Below are 23,115 nucleotides of genomic sequence, written 5' to 3' on the forward strand. Positions count from 1 at the left end.
ACTCCTCTTGAATATGGCTCAGTTTGGTTCCCATGCTCATCTCCCACACACAGACACAACTGAATACACACAATTTTAAAAGTTTAAAGATCTGTTTTAAAATGCCCATCGTTTAAGAAAAAAAAAGGTGACAGAAGTTGCTTGAACCATTTTAGAGAATCTCAGACAGAGTTAGAGCAGCTGTCCTGTGTGAGGTCACCTGGGGCTGTGAGCAATGACACCTCAGCAAGACTGAGGCTGTGACAACTTTGTTGAGAACAATCAGACTTTTTATAGCTTTATCAGAAACAGACCAGGATCAATACCATAGCAAGGAAACAGTGACGTCTGCAAGCTCTCCAGGGTTCACAAGATTAATGTCTAAGAGCAACAATCTCGGCAAATTTCCAGGCTTCCTTAGCCACTAAGAGAACATAGAAAGAAACCCAAAACTGCCTGAACTCTTCACTGCCCGAGGGGGTGAGCTGGTCTCAGGACGGGAAGGCACTAACAAGGCCAATGCGCCTTCTCACCTCACAGCCCGGAGAAAGAGTGAACCCTTTCTAATCAGCTTTAACAAGGCACTTATCTAATGTTCTTTCCAAACCCCCTTGAAGTGCTTGCACACACCACACAGAAAACAGCAAAATAAAAACCCGGTGTTTCCTAGGCAGTTGAGAACAAACACCTATGCGCACAGTGTTCTTGGATCACAGGGGTGGGCATTCTTCATTTGGTAAATTTTGATTCTTTTTTTAAATCTCCGATTTCTGATATGTCTCTTGTCAAGGTCATTGGCCAGTTTGTTACTATCCATTGTCCCATGATTCTGCCTTACCAATGGCATGTCCCCATGACCTAACACAGGATCACTTAGATATGCTTTGTTCTCACACAAGCCCACAAAGGCTCCAGCGGTAAAGTAAGGTCAAAGAGAGAGAACTGGAGTGGAAGATGGGATCTGGGGACGTGACCGTGGAAGACAGGACCTGGAGAAGTGGCTCAGAGGACTAGAGTCAATCCCAAGACTCTAAACGACAGGTGGGTGTAGCTGTCCACATGTATCAGCCTTGGAAGGCAGAGGTGGAATGCCCAGAGCAAGCTGGCTAGTGAAGCCAGCCAACCAGGAGCTCTTGGTTTGCCTGAGACCCTGCCTCAAAGAATACAGCAGGAGAGCAATCAAGGAAGATTCCTGACATTAAAATCCTTGGGGTATTTTTTAAAATCTCTACAGGCATATGTATACACACACACACACACACACACACACACACACACACACAAACAGAAGGTATGAATAAAATGTTCAACTTTCTGTGCTCCTTGGCTTTCTAAACTCACCTTGGAAGATCCTGTATGTACAATACATTGTCCAGAGTGGTAAGTAATTTATCCTTTGGTAGAACCAATAGATGCTCCCTAATATAAAGTTATAGATACATGTTAGATATATGTAATTTAAATTTTTCTCACATTCAAGAATATACCTAGAACATACCTGACAAAACTTATAAAGACAAATACTCGGTCCTAGTTTTTTTTTTTTTCCAACTTCACACAAGATAGCCTTGTCTTAGAAGAATCACACTTGAGAAAATCCTTCCATAATTGGCAGGGGGTGGAGGGGCCAGAAGGAGCCAGAGATCAGGGAGTTTGGTGTGAGTCTAGAAGAAAACGTGAATTTAAGAAAGAGCAAGGTGGGGTATATGTGAGGGTTTGCAGGAAGGAAAGGGATGGGGGACAATGATGTAACTATAATCTCAAAAACATTGGCTCGTAGGGCATTTATTTTAAATTAGTGGTTTCTGTGGGAAGGACAAGCCCATTGTGGGTGTTGTCATCCCCTTTCAGGTGGTCCTAGTTATGTAAGAAAGAACTCTGAGCAAGCCATGGAGAGCAAGCTAGTAAGCAGCACTCCTCCCTGGCTTCGGCTTCAGTTCTTACCTCCATGTTCCTGCCTTGAGTTCCTGTCCTGACTTCCTGTCACAATAGATTGTGACCAGGGCATGTAAGCTAAAATAAGCATAAGAAACTGAGCCAGAAATTGGTACAGGGAGTGGGCTATTTCTATGACAGACCAGACCAAGTGTTTGGGGAGGATTGTGGAAGGGTTTTAGAACTTGGGGCTAGAAAAGTCATTGAGTGTTTAGAGCGTAGTGAGCTGTTGTGGGAGCTTGGAAGATAAACCCAAGAGCTCCCAGATGATGGAGGCCTGAATTGTTCATGAGGGAGAACTCTTCGCAGTTCTCAGTAGCATCTGCTTTGTGTGGCTGTGTCCCTTCCCTGATTTCAAATGGCCGTGGGTCTAGACTGACTTCCGCCACGCCAAAGGTGTTTCAAATCTCACTATCTACACTCATAGCTTGGTACACCAATGAACTTTGCATCAAGTATAAGCCAACATTTTAAATAGTGTGACCTCCATGTTTGAGAAGCACATTGTTTACAGAGTAGTCGCACTTTATTTCTGGCTTCTTAGAGGCTGTCTCTATATTTGGAGCAGGAAGGAAAGGGTATTTCCTGAACACCTTTTTATCACTTATTTTATCACTTATCACCCTATTTACACTTATGATCTTTGAATAAAAGTTAACTAATTTGGCTTTAGATCATATGCAGACTAGTTTTATTAAGTTGCTAAGTAAGTCATACCAGGCTTTGGTCTGAGACAGCCAGGCCGTCACGCCCTCACCATATCCCCAGACTTAGCACAGGGGACACCTTCAGTGTGCTCAGGGGGTCTGTGTGATGGCTAATCTTGGTTGTCAAGTCAACTACAGTTGGAAGTATCTAAGGCCCAGATAGCTGGGCATACCTGTGGGGGATTTTTATTGGCTGGGTTACTGAGGTAGAAGACCTACCCTAAATCTGGGCCACATTTTCTGGTGGCAACCCACATACACGGACACAGAAGGAAGCTTGTGCCTTTTCCTGGTTACCCTCATTCTCTGGGCTCTCATCTATCCTGACCCACCCCTTTGCTGGTGTAAACCCACTTCTTTGGTATTCCAATGTGAACTAAAAACTGGCAGCTCTCCAGGACTTCCTGTGACTCCAGCATCAGATTTCTAAGTACCTAGTCTCATGGACTGAACAAATATTGGGTCACTGGCCTTTCTATCACTAGACAGTCATTGTTAGACTATTTAAACCACAGCTTATAAACCACTCTGATAAATCTCTTGCTAATAAATACTATGGGGTTTGTATCAGACATTTATAGATCACAGCTTACCAGCAGTATTGATGGAACAAATGCCATCTGTCCCCAAGACAGCTGTGAGCAGCTTCCCACTGTTGTAAACATTTCACTGGAATAATTCTTGGACTCGGCATCCTTGTCCCCCACACCACTTACACTGTGCACAGGCGTGCCTGGTTCAGGCAGGACACCCATCCTTGGTGCCTTGTTTCATCCCCAGTGAAGGCATTAGTTCAAGCCCATCTTAACTGAGAGCTACTCAGGAGCATCTGCTTCAGGCATCTAGTTTTCATGACCATTTTTTAAAAGTAAGTATGGTTTTTAAAGGCTTAAGAGAGCAAAACATACTATTGGGAGGGGGACAGAAACTCTTTATTCTCAATTTCAAACTCTAAAAAAATCTGAAAACTACAAAACAAACATGTTCTTCAAACGTATCTGCTGCTGTTGCTGCTGTTGTCAAATTAGTGAAGTCTGACCTCAGTTCTGCAAGGCTACTTATGAAAGTTTCGTAGGCAAAGTGACTTGGATATTCACAAGCTTACTGCAGAGGATTGCAGGTTGTTGTCAAACCCCATGAAGATATTTCATTAAAAGCATTCACGATCTCACAGGTCTCGAGAGATGGCTCAGCAGTTAAGAGCCCTGGAAACCCTTCTAGAAGTCCCCAGTTCACTTCCCAGCACCCACATGATGGCCCACAGCCACCTGTAACTTCAGTTCCGAGGGATCTGATTCTTCCGGTCTCCTTGGGCACTGCACACACATATGCACATACAGAAACATACATGTAAGTGAGACACCTATACAAATAAATTTAAAATAAATATCTAAAAACCAAACCCGACAAACAAAAAACTCTAACATGCTTTCGGATTAGTGCAGTGACATGAACACCTGACACTCGTCTGGATCCAACGCTTTGGGTAAGGGACTGCAGACCGGTTTGTGGTTTGTTAACTACATGGACTATCACCAAGGCCAGAGAGAGAAAGTTGTAAGTTCTGAATCTGTGCACCAAAGTAGCACATACATTTTAAGTAAAGTAGAGTGGGCTAGCACCACGAGGAAATGGTTAGCCCTGTCACTTAACTTCGGAAGTCTGGTGCCTGAGGGATAAAACGTCTCCTGGAGGTTAGGGCTCAGATGTGAACCTGCACCAAGCACCTGCTGTCCTGAGACACTGGGACTGTCAAGAGGTGACAGATATGGCAGCTATTTTTAAGCCCATCCCAAAAGTTATATCAACTAATTCTGCTTCCTTCAGAGGTGAAGCAAGCTCTTAAGCAAATCAGTGAGTGCACCAGGTACAGTGCTATCCCCAAACTCACGATGAACAGATACACATACAGACCAAAACTCTTATCAGGAGCAAACAAAGTTTGATTTCTAGCAAACTGTATTTCTCAAAAAATAACCCAAGGGCTAGAGAGATGGCTCAGCAGTTTAGAGCTCCGACCGCTCTACCAGAGGACCCAGGTTCAGTTCCCAGCACCCACATGGCTGACAGTTATTTGTTATTCCAGTCTCAGAGGATTTGTTGTTCTCTTCTGGTCTTTGAGGTCACTGCATACGGGCGGTGCACAGACACATGCAGGCAAAACACCCGTACACATAAAATAAAATAAAGTCTCAAAACAAAAGTTTTACAAATGACCAAAATGATTTCTAAATACTTTTTTATTAAAATCATGGCACTTAATATTAACAGCAGAAATATTCATGATTCACATTCGGAAGCAGTTAACATTCCTTTTTACAAATGAAGTAAAAACAAAAACTAACATGTTCTGTATGTAAGCCCTTAATTGCATAAAATATATTCAGCATCATTTACAGCCAGTGCACTTACATAGCTATGATTTCCTTTTTGACTTTATGCAAAAGAATAAGTTAAATATGTATGTTAGGTCTCTTGAACATTATGAAAATTAAATGTCAGTTCTCAATCACTCCTGGGGGACATGCAAGCTGATAATTCCCTTTGTAAACTTCTGCATATCACCTCAACAATTTGAGCAATTTTAATGTACTTAAAGTAAAAATGTCTGACTTCCCACCAAGTGCCATATTGAAAGACAGTTGGGTTTTTTCACTGCAGCACCTTTAGACAAAAGATTGCATCCTGTTCAGCCACTCTATACAAACCATGACATCTGTGGAAAATTTGTACAAACTCCAAAGTTCTTGTTGGGATTGTCCTTAAATGTCATGTTGGGAAGACGTTTTAGAACCAATATCTGGTGGTACGAACCAGCACTCAGACTTCCACAGGTCAGTTCATGAGCCAGGAAGCCCACAAACACGAAGTATAAAAAATTCAAGCAAGGGTGAAAAGTGCACCCAGTGCACTCCGAGGACCATCTTCATCTTAGTCAAGTAATTGTCAGGATTAAATACTGTACCACTTTAAATGTGCAACTAAAGACAGGAAACTGCGACAAATTCATAATCAGATCCAGCTGATAAGAAAATAACGTATCTAAAAGTGTCCACTTAAAAAGTGATAAGCCCCCCAAACCCAATTCCCCATCATATGTCCAAATCAGTCTGTCCAGTGTTTCTTTAACTACTTGAAAACATGTTTAAAAAACATAAAATAAACTCCGTCCTAAACAGAGACATGTGCAGACTCTTATCTAACAAACTGCTAAGCTTTGGTTACATAAAGTGCAGTTCAATAATGTGCCACCCATTGTTTAAACACACCTAGAACCTCCGCAGCTCAGTGCCATCTTCAAAGTTGGTTTTCAGCTCTGTGCAGTTTCTGTTAGGAGTCGTATAGCTTCACATGCGTCCAGAACACTCTGCCGTGTGCTTCACAATTCCTGGCTGCTGGCAATGAAGCTGAATGAAGTGCTGCAATTTGTGTTTGTGCTATGACACACCCAAGAGCTGGCCCTACTGTTTTCTTTACACTCATACCTTTTGTTGTATAAAATTTTCAAGTTTGATGATGATACAGGCAGTGCATTCCATCACCCTCATGGCGACCTCAGAAGTGAACCTGTCATTGGGGATCTGTGGGAAAGGAAGCAAATCAGGGTATCTTGTTTTCAAGCTGTCCACACCGTAAGCTTCCAGGGTGTGCACATCGTTCGTCAGTCCTTCCAGCTGCTGACTGTACTCCTCTATCTTCTGAGCAAGCGCAGCTGGCTTTACATCTTTATCAGATTTCCCCCTGACAGCATAGTCGGCTGCAATCAAAGCTAGCTTGGTGGAGAGGTAGCACTTGAAGCAGACCCATTCGTTGGCATTTTTGTGAAGGTCGTTCCTGGCAGCGGAGAAGTTTGCTCTGGCTTGTCTTAACCATCTCCGGGCTTCCACTGGATTGCCCACAGACTTGAAGGTGGGAGGAACAAAGAACCTTTGAGAGTATGTCTGTCCACCAGAGGGAGGGCATTTCTCTTTACTTTGTTGTTGCCTTTCAGATTTATGACTTGTGGCTTCTTGATTCCACGAAGTATAAAACCTTTGAAATGAATACTTATCTGACTGAAATCGGGATGCAGAAGTCGAAAATGTTCTTCTTGAAGCCCTGTCTGCATTTTGATCTAGAAAAGCCTGTTTTTCTAATCTGTTGATTTCATTCTGCAGATGTTTGAACACTTCATTAGCAATATCATGATTTTCTGGATTTTTGTCAGGGTGCCACTTCAAATACAAGCGTCTAATGATCTTTTTCCGTTCTGACTCTGGCAGCCTCCAAGCTTGCTCCACCACTGATGTCACTTCTTTTAAGATTTCTGGTAGCGCATTCACCTTGAGTTTCCTGGGGGAATGGTGTTTGGAGGAGGGAGACTTGTGGCTCTCTTTGCCAGAGAAAAGAGGAGGGATGCTTCTCAGACCAGGAGTCAAAACTTCTGTGGGGCTTGTTGGTGTGGTAGGAGCACTGTCTCTGCTTTGGGAGCTTTCATCAGGCCTCGAGAACTTGTACAGATCAAGAGAGCTGACGATCTTATATTCACTGTAGCCAATATCGATCTGATAGATCTTTCCTAAGAAACTAGTATTGTCAGCATCTTCTCTTTCAACTTCTTGCACAATAATTGCATATGTGTATGTTGGCTGGTAGGACCCATAGATATCGCCACCTTCAGCATCCACAAGGTACCCAACATATTCTCCAGGATAGAAAACATTCATTGGATCCATAAGTAGCGTATAATGGATCTCAGCCGGGATTGGTGTACCAGGCATGGGAAGCTCCAGTTTTGATGGCTCTGAGGAGTCATATTTCACCCCCAAACTGTCAAGTTTCTCATTGATCCTGTAAATGTCGTTGCATCCCAGCATAGCAATTAAGTATGACGTGTCGGAAATCAAATTGTCAGTTGCTGACTTGAGTGTCATTGCTAAGGCTAGCAGAAAGTTAATGTCTTTACTGTCCGAATGCTGGATGTAGAGCAAGATGACTGCATTGCCAAATCGCTTTAGAAAAGCGAAAGTTTCGCTCCTGCTATGGGGAATAGGATTAAAGCCTTTAACCCTCAGTGTTGTCTGAAGCTTTTCAAAACAGGAAACTTTCAGCCCTTCTCGTAGAGCTTTGCAAAGTCTTATGGCTTTTTCTTCATTGGCCAGGAAAGCATTATCATTCTCATGCTTCATGATTCTAATGAGTCCTGTGATGAACTGCTCAGAAGACAAGAGAAGCTGCAGTCTTCCCTGGAGAGAGCACAATGCCCCAAACTGGCACACTTTGGGGGTCTCCTCATCGAGCTGTTCCTCAAGTATACTGCTCAGCAGACGAGGCCGAAGCTTCTGAGGGAAGAGCATTATCAGCTTAGTGTGAAATCCGTGGTCTTTCCCTAAGTAGCACTGGCTAAGGTCAACTAGCATTTGCACACCAATATTACCCTGGATTCTACTTTTATAATGTGGTGCATCATCGAACACTAAGATGCTTGACTTCACCAACCTACCGTCCTGGCTCGGAAGGTAGAGTGCGAGGTCCCGGGTGTTCTCCAGATCACTCCTCACTTTGACTGAATCATTTTGTAGACTCTTGAATAGACCAGAAACCACTCTTTTCACTGTACGCATTTCATTAGGATCTAACTGCTTTCCTTCAGAGTTTTTGAATATCCGGCTTAATACTTCAACATATTGCTTAGTTGAAATAATATCTTCAGTACCTAAATGTTTGAACAGCTGATGGAAAGTGCCAAGCTCTAAAGGCAGCTTGTACAAATATGGTTTAAAATCAGCTTCATATTCCAGGTTTATCACTACTTCCTCAGGCTTCAGTAGTTTCCAGCCGTCTTCTACCATTACAAAGGCCACACCCCGAAGCTGAAAACGGAACTCCCGTTTTTCTGCACTGAGAAATTCATATATGCTCCTTAGGACCTTTGCTCTAGTTTTTACCATTTCTTCATCCAGAGTTGTTATGTTGCATATGTTTCTGCAATTATTAATGACCTTATCAAGAGGGGGGTCCAGGTTAACATTAAGCATATTTAAAACTTGTTCAAGCTGTTCCTGTGGGGCAAGGTCACTGCCTTCTTGTTCTTTGATGCTCAGTGGTGTGGCTTTCTCTGGAAGAATAGGGCAAGACGTCCACAGCAGCTGGAGTACATCACATTGCTTGAACTTTGGATTCACTTGTGCTCCATTGAACTTTATAAGAGGAAGTGTTCCATTCACCTCCTGGTACTGAGGGTGAAACCGAACGTATTCAGCAGGGGCCCGTTCAGGACACAAGAATGGTATCAAGGACAGTTCTTTCAGAAAGTTTCCAGATAACAAATCCACTCGTTCTTGGAATATGTGATGGAGAAGGATGTCAACGGTATTTTGCAGAGTCTCTTTAGACCAGTTTTCCGTATTTGCCCGAACGCTGATTTCCTTGGCAAACTGTAACAGCTGCTGCTGGGACAGCACGTACTTTAGTCCAACATTTCTCAAGAACTCCACCCAGGATGTCATAAATGCAACTTGATTTTTAGGTTTTATTACCTGTTCCAATTTTTTAAAGAACTCTTTAGGAATAAACAATTTTTCAGGAAGCATGACTTCAAAAACTCTCACAGTTCTATCATAGAAATGTTTCGCTTGCTTTAGTCGATTGTTGGCATCATGGATAATCAATACGCTTTCCAGTTTTTCAAAAAGTTGCTCCTTAATCTCTGACAGCTCCTCACTGCTTGCCAATCTATTCTTCAGATAGATCAAGTGCTCTAATTTTGCATCATAAGAGAGATTTTCAATTTTTGGCAGAAGATGTTTCAAATACACCTCCAGATCATCTACTGGTACACAGCCAAGCGCCGCGTACAGCTCTTTTACATACACCTTTTCTTCAAGAAACGCTGCTGCTGAAGACTGTGTCCACTTCTCCACTTCAACTGAAGGAATACTTCTGGTAAGCACGTAGCACGTTCCGAATTTTGCAATGCTCATATAGCGGCCACTGATGGACTTGTAGCATGGAAGGGACTTTAAAATTTTTATGTCATCTTGGGACATCAAGTGACTCAAGTTACAGTTGAAATACATCAAAAGTGCCTCAAAGTCGTTTTCCACTAGTTTTTCAGTTCTAAATGTTGAAGTCTGAACCATGTAATGCACAGCCTTCAAGATGCTTGTGGGGCTGTCTATGTTCGCTGTGTGGCATGACAGCAGAGGGACTAATGAACTGTCTTTAGAGCAGATTTTGTTCAAAGCCAGCTGAATACAGCCAGCTTTCATCAGGGCGTGAAAAACCTTATCACTCTGAGCATTCGGGAACACAGCGATGTGCATGAGGCTCAGAGGAATCAGCACATCTCCCTCGGGAACTACAAGCTGACTGGCTGACACAGTGAACTTTGTTCCTGGAAGCAATGTCCAGTCTTTAAGGATGTCAACAATGACTTCAAATGCTGGCTTTGGTTCTTCCTGATCATCCGTCACACTTACGGATTCGCTGATAAAATGCCATGCATTCTTAAGCCAAGATTCACTGGCAAAATTGTCTTTCCACTTTGCACAGCTTTTGGTCTTATACTCACGAGGCAACACAGAAGAAAGCAGGTCAGCAAAGCTGGAAATGTCAAACACTTTTGCAACTTTGCAGTTCAACAAAACACTACTGTATTTTAAGTATAAGGTGTTCATAAACAAGTCTTTGCGTGATGGAATTAATTCATGGTATGTTGTTAGAAACTTGGGTCGTTTACTATCAAAAATTTGCAAGACACTGTCCAGTGTAATGAGCAGGGGCAGTCCCTCAACTTCAAACTCACTTTCTTCAGTATCTTTAAAACAGTAATCAACTAAAAGTTTTAAGCTGTGGAAAAGTTTTAGGTTGGTTTGCTGAAGACGACAAGGCAGCTTCCCAATATGGCAATTGGTATCAGGGGAAGAGAAGGTCAGCAAGAAGGACCTAACGTCAGCAGGGGTCACGTAGCTCACAGGGACGCCCGCATCTACGAGGCAGTGGTAGAGGTTAGCTGTTTCATCACAGTTGTAAACCAAGTTGAAACCGATTTCCAGAAGCAGGTGCTTCAGTCTGTAGACATTCTCTGCGACTGTCTTACGGGTTGTGATGTTATAATCTGCATTCTTAAGGTGCTGTAATTCATCCTGTAGCAAGTTATCAAAAAATGGCCTAGTTTTATTCGAAGTCGACATATTGATCCAAGTAATTATGACTGCAGAGTGCAGATCAGAGCCATCAATATTTGGAGCCCGAACAACAGGTAAAAGGCGCTTCATGTCTTCGTGAATGCAGCTGTAAAGTGCTTTGACTAAGCAATATAAATCTGGCTGCAGATCCAGCCTGTTAACTGGAAAGAAGGACAGAAACTTCTTCAATGTGTCTTTTACAACATGAATGGATGTGTTCTGTAAAACTGATAATGTTGGGTCAGAACCAGGGAAATACCGTTTCTTTAACTGGATTAGTAATTCGACATATGCAGGCGCTATTAAGGCGGTCATTAAACTATTATTCCAGTCACTGCGAACACCAACCCCATTATCATCACGCCACAAGTTTCTTCTGGCTGAGTCTAGAGCAAAGTGGCCATTCACATGAAATGGCAGCCCTGTCTCCAAAGAGAGAGGCAGAAAGCAGAAGGCTCTGTGGGGCTTTTTATAATTGTGAGTAATGCAGGCGGCTACTCCACCACGTGGGAAGAGGGTGATATCTTGATTTTTGTGGGCTGAGATAACACTCTTGGAGACTTTGTCCATACTTGAAAACCCTGATCTGTTACAGATGAGCCACGTGGTCAGATTCCCTTCAGAATCCTCAGTGTCCATAGTATAGGTTATTTGTTGAACTGGTATGTCCTTGAGCTGTCTCTTTTTAGTGACACTGTCAATCACAGAGGCGTGAAATTGCTTCCTTTTCAACCTGTCTCCATCAGTGATCTTGCCTTTTACCGAATAGAGCACATTCAGACCTCCTGTGGCCTTATCTATTTCACAAATAGATATTTTTTCCATGTGGTTGAGAAACATTAGAAGTTCTGCCCCATCAGACCGCAATTTGTCCAGAAGATTCTGGACCATTCTGTCTGATGATGGAACTGAGGAAATTTCTGAAACTTCTGCCATTTCTGCATTACGCAGAGGAAATCTAAACATTGTGCAATTGTCCAATTTAAAGTGGTTTCCCAAGTAAAGATCTAGAACATCTGAAAACTGGGTTCTGAAGTCTGCATCCAAATCTCTAAACATGCGTCCAGGGCTAACTGATGTGGCTCCTGGTGCATATCTGGCATGGGGATCAAAAATACACAGGATATCATTGCCAGAAATAAAAGAAGGGCAGTCTGTAATGTGATACACAGAATTGAACCCGATTCCATACTGCCCTGTTTTGCAAGGATTTCCTTCTTTGGTGCCTTTCCCGAGATTTTGAATTCCTCTAACATCATCTTCTGTAAATGGCTGGTTATTGTAGACACACAGTGCTGGCCCTTGCAGTGGGGCCCACCTATCATCAAATATTCGGTCAACAGGATGCTGTCTAGGATCAAACACAAAGCAGATCTCTGTGGCCTTTGCATCATCAGCATTTTGAAGAAGCTCCTTCAGCATTTCCTTTTCTGAAGGATAGGCATTGAGGATGCTCTTAATTCTGCTGGTCAGTTTTTCCTTCTGCCCAAACTCTGTACCTAGGGTTGTGAAACAGATGTTGGATGCATATCTTTCTAAGGCCTTATGTCTTTTTGGTATGGCACCTAGTTTTACAGCCACTTCCCGGGGTATGTCAGCATGGCAGTACTTAACAGTGGAGTCCTTTACTTTTATCCAGGGACAGTCATTGTAGCACAGTGACTTAGCAGGGAGCAGCAGCAGATTAGTATCTGGCAGTAATATTCTGCCGTAATTTTTCTCACAGAATTCTTGTCTCTTTTCTCTAATGAGACTCCAGATTCCCTCACTGATTATTCGACGGCAAAGCTGAAAGTTCTCTTCTGTTATTTGTTTTTTTCCTCTTTCTTGATCAATAGACTCCAAAACTAAGGCAAAATCTTCGACCATAAATGACTGCCGCACACCCACACTTTCAAAAAGCTCTCGGAAATTATTTTTATACTTGTTAGGTAACTGATAAAGGTATGGTGCAGCTTCAAAATTCAAGTGAAAAGAAACCTTTTCTGACTCAACATATACATTCTCAACCAGAATGAAACAAAACGACTTTAGCTTTTCAATAATTGTTGCTTTGGCCATTTCATTCTGCAATATTGCTTCATGGAGGTACTTGTAGCATGCATTGGTGATGTTTTCCTGATACAATGTAATGCCATCATCAACTGATTTTGCAACTTGCTTCAACTGGTTTATTACCAGATCAACTGTTGGCTTCTTTAATAAACCCAAAAACTCTTTAACAGCCAATGACACTGAACCACAGCCTTTAAAGGAATGAGAATTTTCATTGAGAATTGGTTGCAAAAGACAGACTATATCTTGATGTTCAGCTGTGTAAAGGTCAGTTGCTGCAAACATGGTTTCAGGCTTAAAACTGTTTCCTTTCCATTCTAAAGAAAAACCAGCTGGCTTTGTTAGAAACGGGAGGAAGGGAATTGTTTGGTATTTTGCAGCAAAATCCTTTGCTCTAGGATCCCTAATTTTTAGCTTCTCATCAATAAGGCTTAGTAGAATACTACTCCTTAGGCAGGCAGCAGCATGGTCAACTTTATTAATCTCAGCTACGGACTCTGCACGCTCTAGCATGTCATCCCACAAAATATCATCCTTTGCCATGCCTAACTGAACGAGCTTAATCAAAATAATAGGATTGAGGTAATCCTGTGTGGAGCCATAAGGGAATCTCCCATCTTTAGTATCAAATAACTTTGCAACTCGTCCTTCAGGATGGATCAATCTTGAAGGCAAAACCAAAGGATGGCCTTCCAACGAGCAAGGAACACAAGGGGTAACACGAAGAATTCCTGAGAACTCATCAAGTTTCTCATTTAAGACAAAATTCATCAGAGGATCTCTAAGCTCTGCGTCAATTTCCTGAATATTGGGAAAGAAGACTTCTGAAAAGAACTGTTTTTCTGAAAATGTATTCTCCAGCAGTATCTGTTTGCAGCCAGCCTCTTCAAATCCTACCTTTACTGAAGAAGGAAGCTCAACAGCACAGAGGTTTTTGGAGCCTGTTTTTTTGAGGTACTTCAGAAATATCTTGAAGGCTGCTGAACCAACATCTTTCCTTTGAAGTATAGAGTCATCTAGAAATCTCACATTCTTCATGGAAACCCACATAGACCCATCAGAGAAGACTCTGGTCAACTCCTTCCCCTTCCCATGAGCTATATCTTCATAAAATCCTTGACAGATCACAGAGAAGTCATCATGAACTAAATCAGGATCAGGCCACACAGCATAGTAAGTATAGTCGGTCAGCTCGCCAGTAGTGGCTAGGTCCCGTAAGACACTGAGTGCTTGTAAGTAAGCTTTCACAATGACATGCCTCATGAAAGTGGTATTCCAGCGACCTTTGGTGTCTGTCTTCCAGATCTCTTTCCTATTTGAAGTAACAGCAAAGCACCCGTTGATGTGAACTGGCAACCCAGTTTTTATTCGTAGAGGTAAATAGCAAAACACCTCTCCTATGTGTGGTTTCACGGTCCACTTCTGCTCCTGGGTTTCATGCAAAAGAACCCCTACTGCCCCACAAGGAACCAGTCCTAATCTCCTTCCACTTTCATTCAAGGAAAACTTGAGAGCTTCTCCTGTATCCATGCATGTGCATATAAGCCATGTTGTACAATCTACTGTCTTTTGTGGCAACTCATCTGATGGCTTTTTTGATTGGCCAGACTTAGCCATTTCAAAGAGAGTAGCTGGGTCATCATCTGGACCTCTAAACAGTGGTGACTGTAAGTCGGCAATCCTCCTAAACACATGGTGAAATTCTTCAACTGTGATCTGAAGAATGCAAGATGACTTTGGCACATCGGTGGGAAGCTTCTTATTGCTGCTGCTACAAGTCTTCATGAGTTTAGCAGCTTCTTTTAAAACACTTAAAACTGGTGCATTCAGTGCCTTGGAGGGACAAGCTTTCTTCTTGATTATTATTGTATCTTGTGCTAAGCTAGGATTGGTTTCTTCAATTTTCAAGTATTTCAAATACATCGAGTTTACACTCTGAGTAAAAATGATAAGTCTGTGCCCACAAAGACTAAATTCATCTACTAGGGAGTAAATATCCGCAGTATTATAACAAGTGCTGCTAACCTCACTCACTTTTGCTTCCTGCTGTGTTCTAAAGGACAACCGGAAAAGAGTTCCGTTGTAGCTGTAAGGGGCTTCCACAGCCAGAGGCAACTGACAGCCGAATACATCTATAAATGGTTTGAACTGATTGGGGAATTTCCTGAGTCTTTTCTGTTGTTTACTCCAATTAATTTTGATTCCAGGATTAGATCTATCTTTAATGTGTTTACTGATATGATTTATGTTTGGATCAAACATTATCATAAATTCTCGGCTCATGATGATGGGAATGTCAGTAATGTGGTACACCGAATTAAAACCAAGACCAAACTTCCCAACCTTGTCAACTTCTCCCCTTTTTAAAGATTCTCCTAACCTGGTAATGTTTATGAAATCTGAATCTGAGAATTCAGAATTGTTGAATGACCACAGAGCGGGCCCATGACAAGCTGCCATGCCTGGGTCGAGGAGATTTTCCCTTATGTCCATATTTCTCCTCATATCAATCATGAAGCTGCACTCGGTGGCATTCGCATCGTCAGCATTTTGAAGCAGCTCTTTAAAAATATCTGACACAGAAGGGTATTCTTCCAAGATATTTTTAATCCTTACAGTAAGAGGCTCTCTTTGGCCTGACTGCTCAAACCCCATGTTTTCAGGATTGATGAGTCTTGTACTAAGGCACGGAACTTTTAGCCACTCTGCAGTTTTCATGGGTATGTCCTCATGAACCAAAATAATTGGTTCCACTGAATCTTCAAGCAGGTCATTCAGGTCATCAACTTTGATGTCACAGTAACAGCACTCATGAATTGGCTTCATGACAAGTTTGGAAGGATTTTTGCTGTGATAAATAGGAACTGGTGTCTGAGGGCTTGCTGGGATCTGATTGCTGTATAGCCATCTCATAACATTCAACATGAGATGAAGATTTTGTTTACTTTCTTCTTCATTCAATTCCTGGTCACTTTTGAGATAAACTTTCTGAATGACCATGGAAATATGATCTGAAGTCAGCTCTTCTATTGAGCCACAAGCCTTGAACAGCTGGTGGAATTTTGCCATGGTTTTAGGCACATTATATAAATAAGGCTGAAGATCCAGATCATGGAGTGGCTTGATCACAGCCTGGGCAAGAGGACAAAAGTTTTTGCCTGTCCAAACCCAGGGAAATTTCAAGGCTTTAAAAGAATCTTTCCCTTCACTCAGATGATCGTGCATGAACCCATAAATTTCAAGCAAAATGTGTTGGAACTGATAGTAATCTTCATCACTAAAGGTTTTCGAAGTATACCAGTCAACAACAGTTTTAAAGTGTTTTAAGACAGCACTGAGGGTAGGCTTTGTGAAGATGCCGAGCGCCTTCTCCAAGTTTACGTGGACACTGTCAACAAGAGGAAGGGAGGAGCCCACAAGAACGGCGTGTGTCGCATCACACATACCTGGAGGTGCACAGAGATCACAGACATCCCCTTTCCAGACCAAGGAACCTGGGTAATTTGGAGGTCTTTCCTTGCAGGCTGGAACCCATTTTATTTTCTTCAATGCCATCTTCCCTTCAGAGGACTGCAAGAGTGTATGATTTTTATTCAAGACCAGTAAGAGTGTTTTGGCTTTCTTCAGGAGATCATCCTGGTTCTGACAGGAACTGACCTGTAAAGCTTCAATTGCTTTTGCCACTTGTACAACATCTTTTTCTTTTAGGCTGCCTTCATTTTTTAAACCAATCTGTCTCAAAGAGTGAAGAATATCTGGTGAGGTAAAAATTGCAGGTGGGAAACAGGCTTCCTCTTCATTGAAAAAGAGATCCCTTAGTACTTCTAGATCAGGATCAAAGAGGTCACTGGCTGCTACCACATGGCCCTGTGACATATGAATAAATTTTAGTGGCATTAACCAGTCAAGCACACTTGGATTCTCATTTTTAAGAGAAGACAGATTCTCAAGGATCCACAGGATAAGACGTGTTACCTCTTCCTGTGTATAAAATGCATTTTCAATATCTTTTAAAACAAACTTTAAACAGCTTGTAGTCTTTAATTTTTCAGTTTTCAACATGTTTGCCAACCGAATGGTGGCTTCATCACTGCTGTCTATCACTGAGACTGAGAGCCGTAGATCTGCTGGAAGCTTGGCAGTGTGATCCAAAACTTTACATCCTTTCAATTTTGTGTAAGAGGAAATCCCCTGATCAGATGAATGATTAATTCTTTTGAATATTGTCAATTCTTGAATTATTCTTTTCTCCTTTTCACTGGTATCAGTTAAGCTGGCCAGAAATCTCCTTAGAGCATCTTTGTGGGTTGGAAGTAATGATGATATTTGGTTGCACACCTTCTGCAGTGGCATCTTCTCCATTATCTGCAGAACAGCACTTGGTAGTGGGGAGTGAATATATTTTTTCACAAGTGGATGCTGAATAGAGGTATCTAATCTTTTCAGGACAATCCCTCCAAGTTTTTGTACAATATCTGCTAAGAATTCGGGAAGCTGAGCTTCAGTTTCATCATCTAAAATGACTACCGATGGAACCCTGAGTCTAATGAGCTCCACACACGTCTGGTCCTCATCCAGCATAGTTCTGGGGATAAGTGGCATCTCATCAAACAAACTCAAATCTTCTGAGAAATGGATATAGAGATTCTTCCAGACCATCTTAAGCCATGAAATGGACGGGTGATGTTTGTCTTCACTAAGTGGATACCACTGAACCACCAACTCTCGACCAGGCCAGAATGTATTCATTACATCTTTAATAAGACGTGCAAATCGCTCTGGATTTAGAAGCTGCAGCTGAGTACATGGTCTTCCTGTAGATCACACACAGAAATGTTATGCACAATTCTACGTTAAACTCTTCTAGTCTCAAGTTTAAGGTGCCACTAGAAAGATGCTTAAAGAAAATGGAAATATTCAGTGTAAGAAGACTAAAATAATTTTAAAATAATGATAGTCTATACAGAAACTCATACTTATAATCACCTCTAAGAGAAGTCTTTCTCCACAAAGTGCTTATTTTAAGCAAACATTAAAAGGTCATAAAATATGTATTCAAAAGTACCTAGTCTTCTGCAGATGGAATTATTAGCAACAACAACAACAACAACAACAAACTCCAATGTTTAATGTTTAGTTGTCCACAAGTAAAAGTACCAAAAATGCAGATAAAATTTACACATGTTTATTCTGTGGCTAATCGTTGATAAGCAGGTCTAACACAAATGTGCTTGGGGCTGTTTTGTACGTCAGTACCTCACGTGCATGGCGTGTAGGAAGAAGAAAGTCAGCACAGAAGCTGGGGTCTCTGTTTCAGAAGCTAACACTTTCTAAGTGTGGGTACCAATGACTCCTTCCAGTCTCTAACAGACAGGCAGCCGGGTGTCAGTCACTGTCTCAGAGACTTGAACTCACCATTCTGGAAAAGCAGACTGTTCTATAGGGCACAGGCACAGTTTCTCCAAGGTTGCTGCTTATTAAAGTGTGCTCTGCAGAAGTGGGGGATTTGGTAGAAATGCTTCAGGGCAACAAAACTGAACCTGTGGGTGTAGCTGTAAGGGCAGGTACTCTTCCTGCCAAAACAACTCTGCTTCTGAGTGCTTGTAAACTAGGAGACTAATAGAATGCTTTCCTCTTGGAGCAACAGCTGCTTATCTTAATAGATTGCCTAGAAATTAACATTTCTTTAAAGTATTTTGTATGTCAGAATATTTAGCAACAGTAACAACAAAATAGAAAAGTAACTATGTAGCTTTGGGTATGAATTTGTCCATATAGGGAAATAAAAACATCTCAAACTCAGTTCTGTGGAAACTAACATTTATCTTTCCCTATGAGCAGATGACTTCTAGCTTTCTAGGAGCAAACTTGGGAACACTGTAACAGGGGGTATACCTCAGGCTCTTGGTACTTTTGTATGTGACTTTTTCCCTTGAGAATGTCATATGTGAGGTGCTGTATGGGCCTTCTAATTGTGGGCCTGGGGATGCCTGTGAGAGCATTTGTGCTTCAGGGTTAAATGCTGGCCCTGTTCACTGTACCCAGAATCTGGACTTGAGACTGGAGGTACTGTTTCCCTTTCCCACTCTACCATGTTTTAATCAAGGAAGGATATTTTTGTTTCAAAGGCTCTACTCTCTAACCCAAAATTACCTATCATGCTATTTTCAAACCACTGTTCATAGAAATCTCAGCAAAGACACACTTTTGAAACTTCAAGAGAGTAGTAACATCCAGAGTCAAAAACATTTTTAGTTTCTGTGTCATGTAACAAAATAACTCTGGTAATATTTTTAAAACAAAAGGGTTAATTATATAATCAATATAGTTTCTTTCGGCTAAGGAGCAAACTAAAATTTAATTCATAATAATGTTTCTTCAAGTGCTTACTGAATAGAATTAGCTGTACTGAATATCTAAGTCATAAGTAAAGATATAATTTTAAAGATATAAAATGTTGAAAAATAGAATTCAGAATGCACAGAGCAAAATCTTAAATATGTATCATGTATGTTCCATGTAAACTGTTACATCACATGTATCTTATAGATAATCCTGCCCAATAGCATTGCATAAAATTTGGCAATTTATAAAACATATGCTTACCTTTAGGAAAATTACTTGGTGTGAACATGTAAATAAAATGTCAAAACACACACACATCACACATAACATGCAACTAACACATCAGTCATGCACAACTGGAAAAACAGTAGGAAGTAAAGGAGAGAGAAAATGTGGAGAGGCACAAACCTAAGTACAGTGAGTTAATCCAGGCGTTAGTCCTAAGTTCTAGCTGTTGTGCTTAACCCTGGAGTATGAATGCTCACACAAGCGTCTCCATGCCCTCCATTAGAAGGCCCCAAAGCTCCTCTACTCGGATGAACAGAATAGATTTTAGGCATTTTGATAAATGACTTGTGGGCTTGTGGCTTTCACAATTAACAGCATTTAACTATGCTTCCAAAAACACGCTCCTAAGGACAGCAGACTGCTACCAGGTATGACACAGAAAACAACCAGCCTCTGCTCAGACTGATGCTTTCCATCTATTTACTCACAGGTCTGTGACCCTCGCTGACCTTGAGAATAAATGCAACGTGGTCAGAAAGTAGAGATACCAGTGGGTATGAAATTCATCTAACAATAATGTTTTAGTTCCAAATGCTTAAGGAGTTCATACTCTTTCACAGAACCACCCCACTAGACAATGCTGAATCAAGTGCTGAGTACCAGGGTGTCACAGTGGCAATGACAGCTTGGATGCTGAGTTCTAATAATGTAGCATTACACAGGACATTCAAGTCTTTGCAAACACACGTGAACAAGGAAAGTCCAATTAAATGACGTACTATGTACGAGTTACATCTTTTTTCTTTTTGTTTTTTAGTTTTTACTATTATTTTTACATCCCAAACAGTTTCCCACCCCTCCTCTCCTCCCTGTCCCTTCTCAGTCATATCTTTAAAAACAAAACAACAAAAGAATGAAGAAAGAGAAAAGGCCAGTGTGGGCTTGGGGGAAGTGAAGGAAAAGGTAGTTCGATGCTGCCAGAGGGGACGCCTCCAGCACGCAGGTCTAGCTGTGGTGCTATTGGCCCTGGGCTGTCAGAAGCATCTTAGTCTAGCTCTGATGGCCACTGCTTCTCAGGACGCCTGCACTGATGCTCTGCCACTGACATCTTGGCGTTGGCCTTTGGTTGTTGCTTTTCTTGTACTCTGGGACTGGCTAATAGGTCTCATGCAGGTTAGGCAAAATCTCTACTGCTAAGTGATATCCCAAATCCCTTTACTGTTCTCTTCATAGATTCTCACTAAGTTGTCCAGGCTGGTCTTGAATTTACAATCTTATAATCTTCCTACCTTAGCCTCAAACACCTGATATTACAGACCTACACTCTCAGGAGTGGCTTGGGCTTGAATAGATTTCCTAAGCAACAGATTTAGTAACCAAAATGGAACAGTCCATAGGGCAGGCCTTCACAGAGTAGCCATCTACATCGTGACTCTGCTGCCTCTTCTACTACACTCTTTCAATACAAGAACTATTGATAAAGCATTAGATCCTTTTAATAAAGTAGGAGCCAAATTTAGTATTTATAGAAATTATCACTCTAATAATGATTTAGTCCTAATTTTATGTATGTATAAATGTATAATCTGCTTCAAAGGATACATATAAAAACAATTTCTATAAATCAAACCTTGCATCCTTTCAATTTCTGAGTAAAACAAGAACTTTGGAAAATAATAATAAATGTATTTATTAAGACAAAACAAAAAGGATGGGAAATCAATAGAATGACACACTTGGCACTCTAAGACCAGCTGACTATCCCTAACAATAGGAGACTGGACACTTTGGTGTTCCCTGTAGCTTGGACAGGGGCTTCCTACTCCCACTGGTCTCCGGAATGTACTCCCTCCCTCATTTCTCCTCTGAGCATTTGTGTGCATAACAGAAATGCAGTCATGCCACACTCTCCCATTTAAGTGGTCTAAAATACAAAGTCCACAAGTGTCTTTTATTTGAGACTAAATCATTCTGAAAGTTTTCAAGTCATTAAAATTTTTTTTTAAAAACCAGTGTTTGTGATAACAAAGGCCTGTATCAGGTTTCCTCTCTCCTTTAAAAGTTATTTACAGCAGGAAAGAAAAAAAAAAAAAACTGACAGAGTTTCTAGCTACTTAATTAAAAAAAAAAAAAAAAACACAGGATTCAGCACACCAACAAATGACAAATAAATAAATAAATAAGTCAGGTTTCAAATAAACACAACATTCAGTCAATGATCCTACCTGAGTATCCCCAGAGAAGCTGCTGTGCTAGAATATAATTAAATCCATGCTTAGCGAGGCCAGAATATTCAATATTTCACAAGCTCACTACAGAAATTACTCTGCGTTTTACAGCAATGCCGTCTGCAGAATCTCCACACAGCATTATGCAAAAGAAAAGGTATAAACAAAGTTCTAAACAGTACAGGCATTTAAGATTTAAAGATCTATTCTGATGCAAATCAATCCTAAACTATGTAAGAACTGAGACTTAGTTCAGAAAATAGCAAAAGAAAGGAGAGTGCATGTTTACAAGCACAAATTACACTGCGCTCACAGCCTGGAAGCCAACCAGGGGCATTTTCACAAGCCATTAGTATAAAACACTCAGAGGGTCAAGAGATGAATTGAGAAGGGGGAAAGTAAAATTTTTATAAGTATCTTAACATTTACACAAAGTAAAATTACACTTAATTCTCAGTATGTTAAGTAAAAGGTGAATTTATCAAACAGTCCTGCTGCTTGTTTATGACAATCAGCAGAGACCCAGCCCCAGGAAGAAAACAGAAGTCTTGAGAGCCTTCCCAACACTGGGCAGGGATCTGCACAACCGCAGGACAGACTCATGTTCTAGCATGCATTGCTGTTGGCCTTAGGACAGGACTTCTTCCCCAGCTCTTTTAGTCGCATGTCATTAGCAAGCTCATGAGTTCCTCCCCAGCCTCCTCTGTGGGTGCCGGATGCTGGGAGAGTGGACACGGAGTGTGTGGAGCACACAGGTAGACTCGGTCAGTTGGTCCTGTTACAGGGCAGATTAAACAGTTCTGGACACCAGGGCATAGTAGGGTAATTATGGGTTAAAATAATATATTGTATGTTTCAAAAGCTTGAAGATTCTCCACTGAGAAATGGGAAATATTTAAGAAGACAGGTGTGGTCTGAATATTACATAGTGTGTGTATCACATGTTGCCCTATAAATATGCAAATTTTCTTCTTTTACGTATCACTTAAAAGATGACTTAGAAGTGAGTTAGGAGCTATAGATGTAGCTCAGTGGGAAAGCACTTGCCTGGCTGCATGGGGCTTGTGTTAAATCACCAAGAACAGATGAAGAAGTTAACGGAAATAAGCCTCCCCAGCAAAATAAATGCTGGGTAGATAAGTACAGAGGAGAAAGTGTTCACATGGGTTTAAAACAATGACTCAGCAGGGAACTTAAAGTTCTGTGCCATGTGTGACGCAGAGCATGACACGGCCATACAGTGTGCTTGTTATGTCGTGTGTGACACAGCGGATACAAGTCTGACCAGTGTCACTGCTCTGCTGAAATGGGGAAGCTTACAGGCTCACAAGCTGTGACTTCCGAGATAAGAACAGAGAGGGGCCCTAAATGGAGTGAGGCCACTGAAGCGGCAGGTCAGTCACACGCTGCTATCAGGAAAGTTCAGTCATGAAAAACCATCTAATTCATCCCATCGCCACGACCATCTCA

The 23,115-nt window shown here is 41.4% G+C and overlaps 1 protein-coding gene across 1 annotated transcript in view; it reads right to left on the minus strand.

The window, feature by feature from the left end:
- Positions 1 to 4,852: 4,852 nt before the first annotated feature.
- SACS (sacsin molecular chaperone) overlaps positions 4,853 to 23,115 on the minus strand; it is a 58,213-nt gene continuing 39,950 nt past the window's right edge. Inside the window, exons 9-10 of the mRNA XM_080926611.1 lie at positions 21,643 to 21,669; positions 4,853 to 17,658 (exon numbers count right to left, since the gene is read on the minus strand). Of these exons, the coding sequence (XP_080782737.1) occupies positions 6,101 to 17,658; positions 21,643 to 21,669 (11,585 nt within the window). The 3' untranslated portion in view covers positions 4,853 to 6,100. The remainder of the gene's footprint in view (positions 17,659 to 21,642; positions 21,670 to 23,115) is intronic.

This window comes from Micromys minutus, assembly GCF_963924665.1.
Source record: "Micromys minutus genome assembly, chromosome: 12".
NCBI classification, from domain to species: domain Eukaryota; kingdom Metazoa; phylum Chordata; class Mammalia; order Rodentia; family Muridae; genus Micromys; species Micromys minutus.